The following is a 19,787-nucleotide window of genomic DNA, read 5'->3' on the forward strand; positions in this document are numbered from 1 at the left end:
GTTAGTTTGCATACTTCTTTAACAATTAAACGAAAGAGCATGGCAATGGATTTCACTAGTAAAAAAAAAACAAAAACAAAAACAAAACAAACAAAGCATCATGATTCATTGACCTAAGATATTAAATTTTTAGATTAGTAATTCTCATTAACATATTTCCATTTTTTCTGTTTTTAAGAGGATATACCTAATGTTGAGAAAGCATCGTTAACTGGTGTTTACATTGGATCCTCGGTTGGAGGCTTCATCATTATTGTCACATTTATTACCGCCATATTTTGCTTCATCAAACGGAGAAAACCACCCATGTAAGTTTTTTATGCATAAAACAAGACTAGATTTTGATTATTGTTGAAGAATCGTTAAAGAATGTGATAGTGGATTCATTTTTAAAAAAGAAACAAATTTTTACAATTATTAAGTTGTATTAAGTGTAATTTATGAGTGTTATCCTTTCTTTAATGAATATATTCCGTCTCAGCTATGTTAAGGCTTCCTGTAGCTTTGAAATGCATTCAAAACACAATATTGCATTGCAAAGTCGGTTTTGATTTGATTTGAAAGTGATGTACTTAAGTACAGTCAATATATATATTGTAATCTGTATATATTTAAGCATTGAATTCTTACTTTTAGATTCCGTCGGTCCTATAACAGCACCTGGTCGTGCCGACAAAAACGAACAGGTGCTGCTGGAGGACCGACGACATCCAAATATAAGAATTTAATGCATATATTTACATTCTCTTCGTAATTGTTAATTTCGTTTTTCTTTTTTATGAATTTACCGCCTTTCAGAAAAGGTGTGCTCAGTAGACGTAAGAGCAGTTGTGACGTGGAAAATTAAATAACGCAAATGAATATTGCGAAGGGAGAAAATGCCAAATTAAATTTAAATGTATAATTGTTGTATTCGGATTTATGTAGTGAATGCGTTATAAATCCATTTATCACACCGCCCCACGTGGAAGGATGCGCGCGCAATATATGCGCAAGCATCTGTACATTCCATTCTCACACCATTTCCAAATGTTGCACGTTTAGGGTTTGCTGTGAATTTTTAAGAAAATTTAGAATATTGCACAATGACATTGTCAAAAGACTGTGGTGTACAAAGACGAGGTTTTACTGATTGTTTGCACTAATTGTACAGTTAGTGTACTTCAACATGCTAGAGTTTTTGACTTCGCGCCGAAGGGCTGTAAGGAGCGTATGGACGTTAGCCGAGGCTCTTACTTGTAGGAGTATTGTTGCTGTAAATATTGACCAAGATGTCCACAACATCTATAGTCGCCAAAGCCAAACAAGGCATTACAAAATTGAGAGAGAGAATAACGTCAATACCAGCAATGAGGAGGACATGCATAATACTACTACACACAGCACAAACGGTATGTCATCTTGTATGCCTACATCAATTATCAGTATAATGTTTCACTGTTGTATCAATTACATTTTTAAAAAATGCACAAGAAAATACTAAATGTTCAGTTAATCGATCATTCTGTTAAAATCAGTGGGAAAAGGCAAAGAATAAGCTAATCATTACAATTGTTTTTATTGTATTTAGTAGAATCTAAATTTAAGCACACCCCCTTCAACCACAGAGTTTAGAGCAATATAAATATAATTATGCACACGTTAAGATTGGGTTCCATAAACTTGAATTAATTTAACCTCATACTCTTAAGATCACGCACTCGGCATCGTCGGTCATTGTTCCGAGTATATACTTCATGGAGCCTTAATGTTATCGATATATGAGGCTATAATAATAAGACTAATTTATTTATTCGCCAATCAATGAGCTTTGAAAGGAGGGCATATATATATATAATTTATAAAAACAATACAATTAAGTTTATAGCAAGTAATGGCTGCATTACGTGCAATATTAACCTGATCCTCACTTGTAATATTTAACTGTCCTCGCTAGCACCCCTCATACAATTGAAAGACTAGTGTTTTGATGACAAATATCGTTACTTATTGTGTATATATGTGCACATTGTTATAAGATATGTATTTTAAGCTTGTTCTCCCTTCGATTAACATCTTCGTGTCCGTCCTCAACAAATCAGCAACTCCGGCCTGGGGAAACACTTTTTGAAACAGAAAACCTTAAATTTTGCCACTCCTTGGCATTCAATTAATAAACATCGGTCATTCTTAAGTAAATATTAAACTACTTCCAATATTTATGCATGTCATGTTCCACCAAAGCAAGAATTAGGCGATGAGTTGAGAAATGGTTTTAATTTAATTTAGGGCGCATGGAGTGAAGAGCAAATTAATTAATTAATTAATTGAAATTAATTTCAGTAGATCTGTATCAAGACAAATTCAGTATATGTTGCTGAGTGAAATAGCCATGGGCGAATGGCTGTTCCTTTTTCCTTAACACCTCTATCAAAACTAGGCCCATAAATCATGGAGGGGGATCAATATCCACATAACAATAAATCCAAAAATTTTATAGATTGAGGGCCATAATCGGTATGATAGCACCATTGATAAGAGCTTTACATGGCAAAATGGATACAAAAAAAAATCGTTTTTAGACTATTGTCTAGAAAACCAGATGATTTTTTGCGTACTTGGCTTCGTATAACTACTATGTCAAACGCCTTCCATTTGTTGTTACACATCATCACAAAAAAAATAAATAAATAAAGTGATTAGTACATTAATTAAACACAAATGAAATATTATCTTTTTTCAATGGGTCTTCAGGTCACAACCTGGTTCGAAATATGAAACGCATTTATTTATCTTGATGTCTTTCTGTTCAGCTCACGCCAACATTTGCTCAAAATTGATGACACGTTTGGCGATTTTGGTCAGCATTGGGAATTCTTCAATGCGTTGAACATTTGTTCCCGTCACAAAAATTAATTCATCTGGGTTTGGAAATTGATACATGTCAAGTTTGTATTCTGACGAAAAGCTAATTAAACCTAAGATTTTGCTGATAGGAAGGGCCAATAAATCTTAAAAGTCACTTCAAATGAAATGCAATTCTTTCAGTGCCGTCTTACCGCGCTGTTACCAGCGTTCCCACGATGCAATGATTGGCATAAAAAATGCAGCAACTTTTCATTTGTATAAAGACCATTTGTTTTTATGTCATTTAAATTTTGAATCACTTTATATTTATTTCTTTACGATATGGCTGATTAAGCAGTAATATTCTTTAGTTGAGCACGGTAAGCGCAGACGGAAGGCATACTGGCTGCGGGAAAGCCAGCATATGATTATACACCTATAATTGTAGTAAAGTTATTTTGGTTACGATTAGATCACACAACTTTATAAACAGACGTCAAAATATGTAAGATCTATACAGTTTGATTTGATGTTTAGTATATTTATAAATGACTTATACACGTTGTTAGATTTTACCTTATTAAATTGAGATCTCCATCTTAGAATTACTTGATCACACTTCACATGTTATCATCACGCAAGTACTATTTTATTTATCAACATTACTTACATATACAGTGTCAAATTTTATAATATACAAATACATGTATAGATTATTTAGTATGTATACACATAAATTGTTTGTACTGTTTGTAATTGTAGAAATCATGCTTGTTGTTTGTGATGCCTGAAAGGGCCCTGATTTGGAAACAAAGAATCTTATCTACCATACTATCATCATCAATAAATAAATAAATAAATAAATAAATAAATAAATAGTGTATTCCATCTCATGTCCTCATTAATGTTAATATGTATCCAACAGTAGACAATTAACTATCTTTAGTAAGAAAACCTTTTTATACTAAGCACTTTAAGTTTAAACTCGGCATTGCATAAGTAGAACCTCGTTATAAACGAGTACTTTCATCACGTAGACGTTAAACTGCGGGGGGGGGGGGGGGGGGCAGTAGGGTAAAGAGACACAGTTACTCTCTGTATTCTTAATTATTAGTCATGCACCATTGTTTACGAATCAGAGCAAACATTCCTGGTAATTTATTATTTATATTAACCTTAAACTAGATGTGTTGCGTCTCAATATAAATATATGCACTATACATGTAAATTATATTCTTTTAGAACTTGAAAAGCTACTTACTTTCATGCGAATCAATTCAATTATTTGGAAGAGAACAATTTAAATATTATCATTCATAGATTATAAACCCTGCAGTTCAATAGAATAAGAAAGACATTTGAACTTTTTCTCTAGATATTTGGTTCATCTGTTCATTTTAATCAGCAGTAAATTTTAGTATGTTGTAACAAAGCAAGAGAGGAATGTGCTAGAATGGGGTTCCTAATCCGATATTCTATTGCGGGGCAAATGACCTTGGCTGTGTAAAGATATGCATTGATAAAACTGCCGAATCCTTAAATAGTTCAGTAAAGTTAACTATAGGGTCGTTTCCAGATGTGATGGGAAGTTCGATCAGGAAAAAGATCGCAAAAGTAATTAACTCAGTTACCAAGCATAATTAATCTAGTTACAACAGAGGATATTTTATATATGCAATTCGTCGGGCAGTAAGCTAAAATTTTTAAAAGCGGGCTTAAAAACATAGTGAACTGCCAACTTGATTTAATATTATCATTTATAGTAGTAGTAATATCATTGATATATATTGTGGGGGTCACGGCTGGTTTTGTGAGTAGAGTGTTAAGCTACCCCCACGTTTGTGGCGGCGTGCATATTACATGAGTAACTATGCACGTTTGGCGGATTTAGCTTAACACAATTCATCTCGACTGGCGCCGCTGTGAACAGGGCGCGGCTGCAACATAATTATTTTGACAACTTGTCAATGGAAAACAATTTGACAGAACATTGATTAATTTATTGAAATATTGTTTGGCTTAAACATAAACTTACTACAATTCATTGAATTAAGTGAGCATTGATTGATTGAACATTGATTGATTGAACATTGATTGATTGAACATTGATTGATTGAATATTGATTGATTGATTGAATATTGATTGATATTATTGAAAATGGATTGATTCATTGGACTGAAACTTTTTGATTGATTCAACTGAATATTCATTAATTGATTGGATATTCATTAATTGAATTGATAAATTTATTGATTGATTGATTGAACTTGATATTGATTGATTCAATTGAATATTGATTGATTGATTGAATATTGTTTTATAAGGCTGGCGCACCGCAAAATTTGGAAAGCAAACGCCAGTCTTATAGTGTAAAAAATGACATGTGTACAGTTAATATTGATTGATTGATTGTTTGCTTTGATTGGAGGTGTGCCAAAAACCAATTGGGTCGGCACCCACTGAACACATGTATCTTAAATAATTGATCTGCAACCAGCCGTGGCCATATGATGCCAAACTTAATAAATAAATAATTAAGAAATGGTGTCACTTGTTTTTTAGTGGTAGTCTGTGATAATCGGATTTATGTAGTGAATGCGTTATAAATCCATTTATCACAGCGCCCCACGTGGAAGGATGCGCGCGCAATATATGCGCAAGCATCTGTACATTCCATTCTCACACCATTTCCAAATGTTGCACGTTTAGGGTTTGCTGTGAATTTTTAAGAAAATTTACCCGCCCTTCCACACCCCATATTAATTTGAGTTGTTTTCTGCGCCGAGTTCTTTTCATTTCAGAGAAAGAGGCCTAAGGAGCCAAGCTGTCAATCATTATAAGACCTTGCATTGCCTTAGTCACGACCGGCCAAAGCTGCCATTCCTTGCCATACAGTGATGAATGCTATCGTGATGGACACTTCCAAGTACCAGAAGGAAGGACTTCGCTCACCCAATCGTATTGGCTTATTGACTCTAAACAGGGTGAAGCTGCAACACGATAACTATCGATCAAGGACTAGACAACACCCATCGTCACGGCTGGTCATCTTATTATGCGGACAGTATTGTCTCTGTAATTGACAGAGCGAAGAGCCAGTTGGAGAGATACATCGTATAGCGCTTAACACAAATCATCTTGACACGCGTCGCTGTTAACAGGGCGCAGCTGCAACTTGATTATGTGGATGACTTATCGATGGAAAACAATTAATTGACTTGATAATTAACACAGAACATTGATTAATTTATTGAAATATTGTTTGGCTTAAACATAAACTTACTACAATTCATTGAATTGAGTGAGCATTGATTGATTGAACATTGATTGATTGAACATTGATTGATTGAATTTTGAAACATTGATTGATTGAACATTGATTGATTGAATATTGATTGATTGATTGAATATTGATTGATATTATTGAAAATGGATTGATTCATTGGACTGAAACTTTTTGATTGATTCAACTGAATATTCATTAATTGATTGGATATTCATTAATTGAATTGATAAATTTATTGATTGATTGATTGAACTTGATATTGATTGATTCAATTGAATATTGATTGATTGATTGAATATTGTTTTATAAGGCTGGCGCACCGCAAAATTTGGAAAGCAAACGCCAGTCTTATAGTGTAAAAAATGACATGTGTACAGTTAATATTGATTGATTGATTGTTTGCTTTGATTGGAGGTGTGCCAAAAACCAATTGGGTCGGCACCCACTGAACACATGTATCTTAAATAATTGATCTGCAACCAGCCGTGGCCATATGATGCCAAACTTAATAAATAAATAATTAAGAAATGGTGTCACTTGTTTTTTAGTGGTAGTCTGTGATAATTTTATGATAATTTAATGGGGCATAGTTGTTTTTAAAGTCCGTCCCACGACCGGAAGGTCATCACTTTTTGCAAGATAAATATATGGAGATAACGAACAGTATTCAAGCTCAAAAATCCATTAAACAATACAAAATAGGAGCAGAGCAGACCTCCAAAACATCAGAGGTGGGATCGGGTGCCATGGAGGAAAATAAATACCTTGGTCTTCAACCTAAGTTCGATCGGTAGATTGATTTTTTTCCCCAAACTTTCTGCATTCATACGAACTCTCGAGATCAACAAGTGTATTGGAACGGCGGCAAATTCAAAGTCTACGGGGATTTAACATGGTAAACTCGTCCATTAGTGTCTACTAGATTATGGGGCGGGGAACCAGTTTATGAAGGGAGTAATCGTTCTTTCCAAAGTAATATTCCGAAAAATCTGAAAAAATCAAAGTAAGTAATTTAAAGTGTTTTTATTAATAATGTAAGTATTTCTTTGAATTAAAATATGTTTTAACGGTGTGTAACTAGTTTTGTCATAAACGCCGAGAAAATAGTCCGAATCTAATGCAGTACACGTTGTGGATAACGGATGTTGACATGGTCATGGTGATGTAAAAATGTGATTTTACATCTTCTTTGTTAAAGTAAGTTGTTTTATTTAATTTTTTTGCTGTTGCTGTTTCACTATCTAATGTACACACAAGAAAGAAGTGTTTCCAAATTGTAAGAATATGCCAAAACGCGTAATATTGTATATTTGGCAATGTAACAGTGCCCCATATACAGAATGTACACCTATGTGTATAAAACGGTAAAAAGGTACTTTTATAATTATAATGAAATAAACAGCTGATTAAACAATTGGGAAAAAGGCATTAAACAAACACCAAGATTACATAAATAAATAACAGCTGGTAAGTTTTTAAAATTTCTTTTTACTATATGATAGTCTGTTACTCTTTCTTTCAATAGTTCATACATTTGGCAGTGAATCACAATCTAAATGATCTAAAATTCATTTTTTTTTACATTTATGTGTCGTGTCAACACCCTGGAGAATCAATATAGAGTTTTCTATATTATGTATGTATTACACATATTTTTGGCATCATTTTTTTTCTTTTTATGGACAATTGTGTATTTTTACAAGTCCTTCTTCTAAAATATTCCTTTAGCCCAAAGCTTTGTCAATTTTACAGGATCGATTTCTAAGGGGTTTTTTTTATGCATAGCATAACCAGCTTTGTACATGAATGTACAGTGTTTCAGCAAACATGTCCTGACTTTGCTGTTTAAATAAAAATGTAAGCAGTGCAGGAAAAAGCAAAAATAAAGAACACGTCATGTCTATTCAATTTTATCAATATAAAAGTTAAGATAAAAATGAATGATTTATTCTTAAGACAGACATTTTTAAAAAGAAAAATTCACATCAGAGGTAATATTCCATTTACTGTCTTGCACATTCAGTGTTCCAAATTCTGAAGTGTTTCTCAGGCAGCAGCTTCATTTTGTCTCTAAGGTCCCATACTGCTCAAATGTGGACTTAATTTGAAAAATCTGTTTCCCAGAAGGTTCTCCTCTGAGTACTTCTTTTTCAAAACCCTAGTAACCGGTATTTGCAATTTTCTGGTCGCATAGTTTAGTGCAACAATATTCATACAGAGATCTCTTAACACCTGTATGAAAGAAAACTAGTCTACCTTAAGTTTTTCTATTGTAATAAACACTTTTAAAAATATGGTAATTGTATCTATAGCATAATATATTTTCTACCGGGAAACCTACTATGAAAGATAGTTCTGTAAATATATTTTTACTGAACAAAAATTTAAACATCTAAATTCAGAACATTTTTGATGAAATAGATGCCCCGTATACATACAGGATTGGCACATTCTCTTCATTTAGCTAGATTTGGAGCTTGATCTAGCTATAAGGAAAGTAGCTGATCAGATATCCATGGCTAACGCAAAAGACTTACATAATAAACCAGTCAGACTATTATAATGTCTAATATCTTCAAATTATCCTGTCCCTTAAAGTCTTTTAATTAAATATTGAACAATCAGAATGAAACTTTTAAGCTTAGCACACTTCATGTCAACAATCTATATTTTTTTCCTAACATCTCAAGTGTATTTTTTGTCCCTCAGCATCATCAGTGTTATGTAGTTTTTGTGTGTAGGATTGAGTATATAATCTCTGGTTTTGGCATTGTTTTATATTCGTGGAAACACTAAAAATATATTCAAGGGCCTGAATTTACCTAATGCCGATATCACATGAACTTTTGGAAGGGCAAGGTGAAAATCCATTTGTGAAGTAATTTGATGTAGACAACAGTTGTTGTTTTGCACCAAGATTCAAAATATTATATTGATTGTGGGTTTATGTGTTTAAAGTGTTGAAAGTGTAATAAAAACAGGATATACTCTGGAGTTACGGACATGAAGTGATACGTACGATGCTTATTTTGACAGTGTTAACAACAAACTATAGGAAGTTAGATTGATTTATATGGAAGGCTAAGGAGTAAGGTAAAGCTGCTTAAGCAGTAATTAATTTTGATAATTTTATGACTATGCTTATAAGAAGTTCTTTACATTTTGGCAATAAAAACAGTCATGTCACTTGAGCTGAATTTGCAGTTGCCTCGATTGTTTTTATAACAAGATGATTACAATTAACGCAAGACTTCTTAGGACACGAATTGAGTCTTACATGGTCATACCTCTTTTTTATACAGTGTATAGGTTAGCTCTTTTTAAAAATCTTTGATCCCTTCTGTCTGGATATGAAAGTTCTGTGGAAGACGTAATTTCTTCTATAAAAATATATTTAATACTTGGCAAGTCTCGGGCGTTACAACTTTTCTGACATCGATAAGCACATAGCATTCCCGAACGTGTGTGACGTCGTTACCTCACTGACGGCAATGTACGAAAAATCACGAATAATGATGGATCCCCTTCCGAAGTGGTGGCCATTTTGGCAATGTTAAATCCCCGAAGACTTTGAATTTGCTGCCGTCTCAATACAATGGTTGACCTCGAGGGTTCGTATAGATGCCGAAAGTTTGGAAAAAAATTCAATCTGCCGATCGAACCTACATAATATAGGTTGAAGGCCAAGGCATTTATATATTTTATGATATCTTGTAAAAAGTGGTGACGTTCCGGTCAAGGGACAGACTATAATTAAAGACGTACAACACACCCACCACCAAAAATTTCATGTCGTTTAATTTTCGCTATTTTTGTATATATTATACAGGACTATATATACAATGTGTATGCACATTTTGGACAAAATTGTTCGAGTCGTATTTGGACAGGAAGTTCAAAAAGTTACCTCCCTTTGGTTGTTCAAGCGGAGAAGACATTTTCAATCGGCTAGCTATAAAATCCTTGATTATCAAAAAAGTTCAGCTTGTCTGGCTGTCAAATTTCATCGACTCATTCATATAACCATTAACCACACAAATAAAGTATTTTTGTAGTGGTACACATCGGCAAAATATTTTTTGAAGAACTTAAACTGTAAAACTATGGTTCATTTAAGCCTTAAAAAATGGGTATTTTTTAATTTAAATGTTTTTTAGTGAAAAAACTTATCGTTTAATTTTGGAAAGAATACTTTTTTCATGTAACTGGTTACAAAAGTAATCTTGATAATTTTTTGTATTTTTTTAAACGAGCCGTTTTGAATTTATAGCGAAAAATCACCCGCCCTTTCTCCTTAAGTCACGTTTCTCAAGCGTCTTTCAGACGTGGGACGAAAACATTGTTAGATCTACAAATACACATGAAATATTCCAAGCTAGAAAATATTTTTTGCTTTGAAAAATTATTTACATTATATATCAGAGTTCTTTAAACTTTTCAGTTCATTGAAATGCAGATGTATAGGCAATATTTGACGAAGCCCCCCCCCCCCCCACCTTTTTTTGGATGCAGTCATTAGAACTTGATGAAACATAGGTTACCCTCGAGATATATATATATTTAATCTTTTAAATCCCTGAAATACCAATTCATTCATTCATTCATGCAGATTAAAATTCTGATAACTAGAATAAGAGTTAAACTATCAACTACTAAAATAAAAGTAAAACTTATTCTCTAAGGATTTTAATTCCACGTGTCCAATATGTAGTCCATACCAGACCTGTTTACGCTTTCGATTTCGCCGTATTTTGTACGGATTTTGAGTCCAAAATACGACTCACGTTTTGCTATTATAAAAATACGGAAATTGGAAATCCGTTCGTTTGGATTTTAGCTGATAATTTTCGTTATTATATGTCTCAGTTTGACACTTTTTAATCGCTAAAAATGAGATAGATTTCAAACACTTAGGTGATGTCAGGTTGCCAAAACGCGGTGGTTTTTAAAAAATGACAGAAACCTCTCGAAAGAAAGCAAGTTATGATGTTTTTTTGTTATTAAACCATGTTTAGGTAATCAGAATTCACATGTACTTGTTCTCTAGTAATATATGTAAAATCGATGGAAAGTGAAATCTTACGGGCAAATGCCAAATCCCACTGACAAATCTAATAAAAAATACTGAGAGACAACAATGTGGGTAAACAGGTCTGCCATACACATGACTGAAATGCATTTAATTTTATACCTGCGTATGAATTCAACTTACATTGAATTTTAATCTTATTTTTCATTAAAAGTGAACGCACAATGTTGAAAATTCAACTCTTCTATGATGTAAACAGACTGGTAAATGGAATATATTGTTTTTTATTTATTTCAGACAAGAGAGGGGTCTAAAAGTAAACCCCCCCCCCCCACACACACACACACTTGTATGCATCCTTCTTTTGCTTCTATAGATAAAATGAAATATCGTATTCGTTTACATTAACTTCAATTTATCAAACTGTAAATTCTCCATCTATGTATAAATTATTCATGTGTCAAAATATTCATGTACAGTGATACATGTACCAAACGTTTTGATTCGAGGAAATGAAATTGTTTACAGTGGTAGATCGTAGATCTAGATGGTCGGATTTGGCCAGTTTGCCGCATATAAGATATTCATGAATTCGGACCATTTCAGTAAACAATTCTATTACATTTTCGGTACTTACTTGGTATATATTATAGTTTTCAGTCCCTGAGTTCATCAGAATTCATTGTAAATGTGTCTCCATAACTGTTAGGCAAACAGGAGGAAATAACTCAAGAAGGAAAGGGGAAGATCTCCCATAGTTTTAGAGTTGTTCCTCTTTGACCAGTGAACTTTTGGATACGGGTTGAAAATGTTGCCCTTGGCCTGCGGCCTCGTACCAAGTCAATAATTGTATAATATATCGTAATCTGTGTTAAATTTGTTAATTTGTTTTAAAGCCATCACACATTTCCCCAAGCACGATTCAGCAAAAGAACAAGCCCCTCTTACGTATTTCCACAAAACATTTAAAATTAATCCTTATTATCGCCTGCGCCAAACATTTTTAAACACACATAATAACTTTAACATCTAACCACGGGTATAAAACGGAATTCATTTCAAAAGTATATTTTTTAAGCATTTTGAAAAAGCTTAATTTCAATCAAGGGTATTTAAACGACGTATATTAAATATTCAGATATGTAATGTAAAATTAAAAATACAATTAAGACTCGCGAATTTTCTAATAGCGTTAATTCTTACATATTTTTCATTCAGTGTGAAATGAGGGGAAAAATTTAGAACACTCTCCCATTCATAACAGTTCAAGTTTGCAGCGACATTTTCCATTATGACGTCATATATTGGTAGTTCACAGAAATTAAGGCACAACGTGCACTCCTATGGGAAGCCATAACCTAGACTTGCGTTTCAAGATTCATTTCAAAATTTGAAACTTGCCTTACTTATTGTTATTTTTCATAATTGATCATTGCAGTATGTCTTTTATTTTTAAGAATTTTTAAATTTATTTAAACAAAATTGTTTTATAGAAATGTTTACCATCTTCGACCTGTAGGCCTAGAGGGCGATAACTCTTACCTGACATTTCAAAATGATGGATTTTCGACTGATGAGTTGGAGGATAAACCAAAATCGCACATGGGCATTTACAGTACCATAGAAGACATGAGCAATATTTAAAAAGTGACACTGTGACGGACAAACGGGAAAATTGAGAAGTGACTTTATTCAAAAATCTTCGGCAGGATTACGCCTCGCCGATTATGCATTTTTTCAAGGATCCCATATATATTTCCGTATTACCCCTCTATGTGTCTACAAAACTAATAATGTCGGTCGGGAATTTTGTCATTTTACTTAAAAATACTGGTCTAGTGTAGTCCAAATGTAGCCTTGTCACATATGGGTGCCGAAGAGGTTGACAAGTTGTGAAATTTTCAGGAAAACCGGTTCTGGTGTATAAAACGGCCATGTACTCCCTGAGAAACTCAGTTGCGGTTTTTTTTCTTAATAAATTGCTTAACTTTATATACAGGTTGTCTTCCTTTACCGTACGTACATTTTATTATATAAATATATGTCTATGTATATTCGTTATCTTATAATTAATGTAATGCTAATAATTGTTTATTTAATACTGCTTGAACAAATGAATATGAAACAAAATTCTGTAAAAAAGAAAACAAAGTTTAAATGTTTATAATTTCTACTAATTCCTTTTTTAATTTTCAGAATGTTATGTTAAATATCCATTTTGATTTTTATTTGAGTTGCGGTTTCTTCTTAATAAAATTGCTAACCTTTATATAGTCTTAAAACGTGTCTTCCTTAAAGCCAGGAAGTCTTCTTACGGCACAGAGACTGTATTCAAGTTAACATTACCGGTAGTTCTTGTCCTAACTGTGCAATTCAACAAAAACTTACTACAACATAAATCTTATTATTAACATAATCAAAGTATTCCTCCACTGAATGATATTGCTTTTTTAACTAAATTTTTATATTAATTTGTATTTAAAGGATAAATTTGTTTATTTTTCATACCTTTAAGAACCCTCTCCAGACCAAGTACAGATATTTTTACAGCAATTAAAATCATTTATATATCAAATTTCAATATTTGAGCTGATTCAAATTATATTTAACCTTGGTTGCCTGTTTTTTTCTTTTGGTTAAATAATATTCATATTAGGTAATAACTCATAAAAAAAATCTCCTTTCAAGAACCTAATGGAAAACTATTTGATGAAATGGAAATCATTTTTCATTGTATATTTCATTATTTATTTTGAATATCAAATGCAAACTTCTTTAAAGTGGGATAACAATTGTTTATCAATAACAAAATATAGAAAATATCAATTTGCATCATCTTATACCTCAATTTATCGGTCTATTTGCTGAAAAATATACTTTATCTACTTCAAATAATTTGCATGATTTCATAGTAAAGACTTGTAAATAAGAAAGAAAAAATATTCAAACATGGTAAAAAAAAATTCTCAAGGGACAGAACTCATTTCGAAATATAGTGAATTTACACTTATCTTTTTAACAATGAGCGCATGTTTGTCTATTAATATCCTTTTGAGAAATTATTATTTATGCAAATTTACAACTACTGTTAAACGTAGAACAATAGACAAATATGCGCGGACTATGTATAAAGTCAGTAAAAAAAAGTGGGCGTCCTCATTTCAGAGATTCAAGAAATGATGACCCTGCCATTGAAAACAGATTCGAACTTCGTAAATACACACTTTTATTAAACGTAATGATATAAAGTTTTAGATTGGATGTTGACCATTCTTGCAATGAAAAGAAAAATGCTTGTTTTGAAAGTTTATTTTCGCATGTCCTTAAGTGGAGTCATCCTTCACAGTCATCAAGTGCACAATGAGCTTAACCGGTAAATTGTAAATTCATGCAGATTCTTTCATTATACTTTCCCGCGAAAAAAAAACACCAGTGTGTTTATTTAAAAGGTCTTTAAACATATCTAATGCGTCCATAAAGCCAACAACATTTGTAGTTACATTCTTATATAAAAGATTTTTCACGAGTAATTGCAAATCAAAATTGTGTCCATTGTGACCTAAAATTACCTTTTTTTTACTTGATGACAACCAAGTAAGTCCTACAATGCACATTGAATTCATTATACTTTCCCGCGAAAAAAAAACACCAGTGTGTTTATTTAAAAGGTCTTTAAACATATCTAATGCGTCCATAAAGCCAACAACATTTGTAGTTACATTCTTATATAAAAGATTTTTCACGAGTAATTGCAAATCAAAATTGTGTCCATTGTGACCTAAAATTACCTTTTTTTTACTTGATGACAACCAAGTAAGTCCTACAATGCACATTGAAGATCAGTTGTCCGTAGTACTTTTCTTCATCAAAGTATTGTCCATGAACCATGTAGTTTTTGTTGAAATACAGCCAAAATGTTTTATGAATTTCTGAAAAGTGTTCTTCCTTCTGGTAACTCCGATTTCTAGGATTTCACGTTAGACCTATGAAACCAACAATTTGTTTTAAAAATATGAAATAGTAAAACTTATATTTTGGTTCATAATTTCTTTAAATTTTTTTGTACAAAATATATATTTGTATAAAGTTATTGTTTCAAAATAATAATAATAAATATTTAAAGAGCTAAATCCACGAAGGAGCTAAATCGGCCTATTTTTTCAGGAAAATTAAACTGAGGGGAAGAATAAAATTAAGAATAGAAATATTATCCTTGGGTATCAACCTTAAATAGTTTATGCCACTTTTTTTTTATTTGATGACGTCATTTTTGTAGGGAAAACGTCTAAACACGTGCACTTTGCTAGTTTTTATCAAAATAAAGCATTTTTTCGTCTTTGATTCAAATTTTTGCTGTTGCGACACCCTTCAAATAAAATAAAATTTATACCATTGAAAAGAGGATTAAAAGATGAATTAATAAAGTATATTTTTATTTTGTTCGAGGGGTGTGGCCACATCGAAATTAATACTTTTCGTTCGATTCAAATATCTTAGCACCGACTGAAAATAGCGGGGATTATCCTACATTAATAGACAAGAAAAAAATTCTGTATTGTTTTCGAAATGCGAATGTTATATTTATTATAAGTTATTTTGTATTGTGGTGCAAAAAAGTACGAAAAACTCTCGCTAAGCATGACTGCATGTAGATGCAATAATGTCGACATTTTGTGTATACACGTCCGTCAGTCCTGCGATCCTGACCCAAGACTTTTCCTTCAAGTAGCTGATCTATATTTAACTAATCATTATTTTGAAATGTTTAAAAAAAATAATGTGTTCTCTTTTCCTCTCACAACCTACACTTGTATTTATTTATGCTTTGAATTTGTTTTCCAACTCCCGGCTCCTCGTCACCATATGGTCACTATGTAATCAAAGGGAGATCACCCGAGAAACATGTAGGCTACATCTTTATTTCCTCCTAAGTGGCCGTGTCGGAATATCCTAGAATATCAAACAAATTACATCGGATGCAACTACCAAGACGTATTTATAATGATTGTTTTGCCACCTTACAAAACATAAATGTCGTGAAGTCTGCATCAGCACACCGTCACGGTAGCTCAGTCGGTAGAGCGCTCGCTCCATGATCGGAAGGTCGTGTGTTCGAATCATGGCCACGACTGACCTAAGTCGATAAAAAATAGGTAGCAACTGTTCCTTCGCCATGCGCTCGGCACTTTGAAGTGAAAGTTGCGGGTCCTTCGGATGAGACCTTAAAAACCGAGGCCCCGTGTCACGGTAGGCGTTGGCACGATAAAGAACCCTCACTGCTCAATGGCCCTAAGTGCCGAGTAAAGGTCTAAATTTGAAGCCCTTCACCGGTTTATGGTGACGTCTCTATATGAGTGAAAAATTCTCGAACGGGACGTAAAACAACATACAATCAATCAATCAATCTGCATCAACAGCATACAAATGGTTAATGTTACGCAATGCAGTCTATTATAACTTCATGTATTATAATTATAACTGCGTTTCAGAAATCGCCAGTGGCATTTTAAGACAAAAGATTAATTAATATTTATTAGTGAAAACCTCTACCGATCTAGACCTCTTAACATGAATTATGTTATGAACAGTGACATATAACAAGGGGACTGCCGACTCCTTCGGAATGTTTCGGATTTTTTGACACTGTTTTTTCATTCGGCAAACCTCGGCTGATTCCGTCACCTTCAGCAAACCTCGGCTGTACGAGGAAGGGAAAATCTATAAGCCCGTTATCTGAAACAACCGGAAGCCCGTGAAGTCAAGTACACAAAACATGCCTACGTCAATTTTACTTTCGCTTTTAACTTGCAGGCGCGCTATCGACAATCATTCATTTGAAAGTGATCAGGCTATGTGTAAATATCTTCAATGGCAGAATCGGTAATAGGGTTTAGATTAGAAAGTAGAGACGAAAAGTGTATACGAGGTTGGGTTTTGTCAGAGAAAATCCTTCAACAATTCATTGAAGTACATTCAATCAGCACGGGATGTCGATCATTTTGTGTCTTGGTAAGTAAAGAGTGTTTTAAAATATTTTTTCGGACGGAAATGCCCATATCTCCGAAACATGTAATATATTTAATATACTAACTTATAGTTACATGTTATCAATAAATGACAATTTTCATTAGATCTTCCATTTACACTTTCTAAGCCCGTTGCAAATTTACTAGTTATTTTCTTTTAAGAAAATAAATTACGGAGAGGAAATATAGACATAAAAAAGTCCTATGGAAAGTTTTTAACTTTAAAAACTTATTTATAATTCATTTTTTTTAAAAAGAGACCTTTATTTAAAAAATTAAATAGACATAAAAAAAATGCACATATTATTTTTTTTTTCAGAAATTCATATCCAAATAAGGGGGATGTATCATATTCTATCAGAAAGATAGATTCCTTATTTCAAAATCAGGTCCCGTTTAATATTTAATAACATTTAATAACATTTAATATTTTTCTCTTAGGCAATTTTAAGACACCTATCTGATAGAAATATTATTGCGTGGACCCTGAGGTCCACGCAGAAAATATATTAGCGGAGTTAAACCGGATGCCATGGTCTTACGTCAGGCTACGCATGCGCGAGGATGCTAGAGCGTTCGCCTCTAAGACAACTTGCCCGTAGTACAATTTGCCCTTTTCGAATTAGAATATGCCAATCATTGGCAAACCTCGCTCTAAAATCTGCACATCGTATTTATGTATTCTTTGGCGTAACCAAGATCTGAATTTCTCTTTAATACAGATATCCTTATATACAAACTAAATTCTATGGTACAAGCATTTTAAATAAGTAGGAAGAACTTATAGAGATAGCTTAACAGCTTGAACATGTTGAATTAAAACCACTAGATTTTAAAAGATAGTAGTTTGCCTTGTTTACCGGCATTAGTTTTGTGCATCAAGGTTTGCATAATAATTTGATAGGCAGCAATCCAAATATAGCTTGATAAGGGTCTGTAGCAATGTTTTTCCATGTGGGGGAGAGGGAGAAACATCCAAAAAAAAATTTTGAGTACTATAGATCTGTGCTACACGTGTACAATCTATCTTTCCATTGATAGGATACTTCCGTATAAATCTAGTACAGATGTCAAGTCCCAGCCGTTAAGCATTACATGTATCGAAATAGCCCGATTTTTTTTCAGTTAAATGACAAAACTATAGGTCAATCGAGAATAAAATTTAACAATTTTGCTATGAAGGTACAATCACTCAAAGTAGGCAGATCATTGTAGAAAATGTTAACAAAAGGTAAACATGTGCCACCTTTCAGAGTAACCAATGAACTCGCCAATGGATGCATTGACGGACGTTGTAACAAGAATAGATATGGGTTACCCCATATCCAAAATATTCGACTTTTAATTTACTCCAATTTTCACTAGAAAAGAAAATTGTACATGTTCTGAAACTGGTGTATAGTTCTTCATGTCTGTAGCAAATACCGTCACCAGTCTAAGCGTCACTAGCAAACAGTACACACACCTGTGCTTGCAAGACCAAATAGCCTAGGTCTACACACGTGCGATAATCGCATCTTCTCAGAATTTCTGCCGAGAAGTTACGATTGCAGGTGTTGTATATTAACCATTCCGTTATTTAAAATGGACAGAGAAAAAGAACACACACAAAATTAATCTTTTTTGTGTTTTTAAATTGATCGAATTAATCGATAACTTAGCATTGTTTAAGATAACTCGAGACCTTTAGGAAAGGGGGGGTCTAAGTCACACCACAGGCACTTACATTCAAGCCCGTAGCAACGGTTTTCAAAGGGGGCAACCTCCTAAAAGAGTTGACAAGCAGAAATAAATAAATAAATTAACAACCTGTGCACCACCCTGTAAAATCCTATTGGGGGGAGGGGGGGGGGGGACTTCGTCTACCTTTTCGGTACATTTTGAATTCTTTTGAATGTTTGTTTTTCTGTATTTTGAACCTTTCCGCAACAAAAAGTGCTGGGGAGCTTCCAATGCAAATCAAAACTGATATATTCAAATTTTAACAAAAGTTTTTTTTAAAAAAAGTGAGCCCCCCTCCCCCATATACTACGGGACATTTTGAACCTTTCTCTTCATTGATTAAAATATCCTCATATTATAAGGAGATGCATGTAAATATTGTCCTTTACAAAAAATTTGATATTTCTTAGGCAAAATTTGTACATGACAATTAATTGTCATGTACAAATTGTGCATAAGAAATATCAAAATTTTTGTAAAAGGATAATATTCTCTTATGGATACTCCCTTTCATGACTTTTTATGCATACTTCTTAAAGTTAGTTACTTTAGAGGATGGTCCAAAAATGGCATAGCCGTACGTTCGTTCGCTGGAATCTTCCGATGATATCAAAGTGAAATATTTCATGTTACATGTGGACGGTCGAGGCCCGGGACCAGTATTGTGAAGGTACACGGAGGAAGCAATAAACAAAACTCTATCTAGAGAGCAGAAAGGGCAGTGATTGAAGTATTTAATATTTTATTGAAAATACTAGATTTAAAATATATATATATATATATATATATATATATATATATATATATATATATATATATATATATATATATATATATATATATATATATATATATATATATTACAGAATAAACATTCTCTCTCACTTCCTCTTTCTG

General features: G+C 33.0%; 1 protein-coding gene across 1 annotated transcript in view; it reads left to right on the top strand.

Moving 5' to 3' along the window:
- LOC133192442 (low-density lipoprotein receptor-related protein 4-like) overlaps nt 1-19,787 on the top strand; it is a 77,281-nt gene that overhangs the window by 42,125 nt on the left and 15,369 nt on the right. The window contains exon 20 of the mRNA XM_061328449.1: nt 179-308. Coding sequence (XP_061184433.1) covers nt 179-308 — 130 coding nt within the window. The remainder of the gene's footprint in view (nt 1-178; nt 309-19,787) is intronic.

Source organism: Saccostrea echinata, unplaced genomic scaffold (genome assembly GCF_033153115.1).
Source record: "Saccostrea echinata isolate AGI-Se365-2 ecotype Australia unplaced genomic scaffold, CSIRO_AGI_Sech_v1 ptg000025l, whole genome shotgun sequence".
NCBI lineage: Eukaryota > Metazoa > Mollusca > Bivalvia > Ostreida > Ostreidae > Saccostrea > Saccostrea echinata.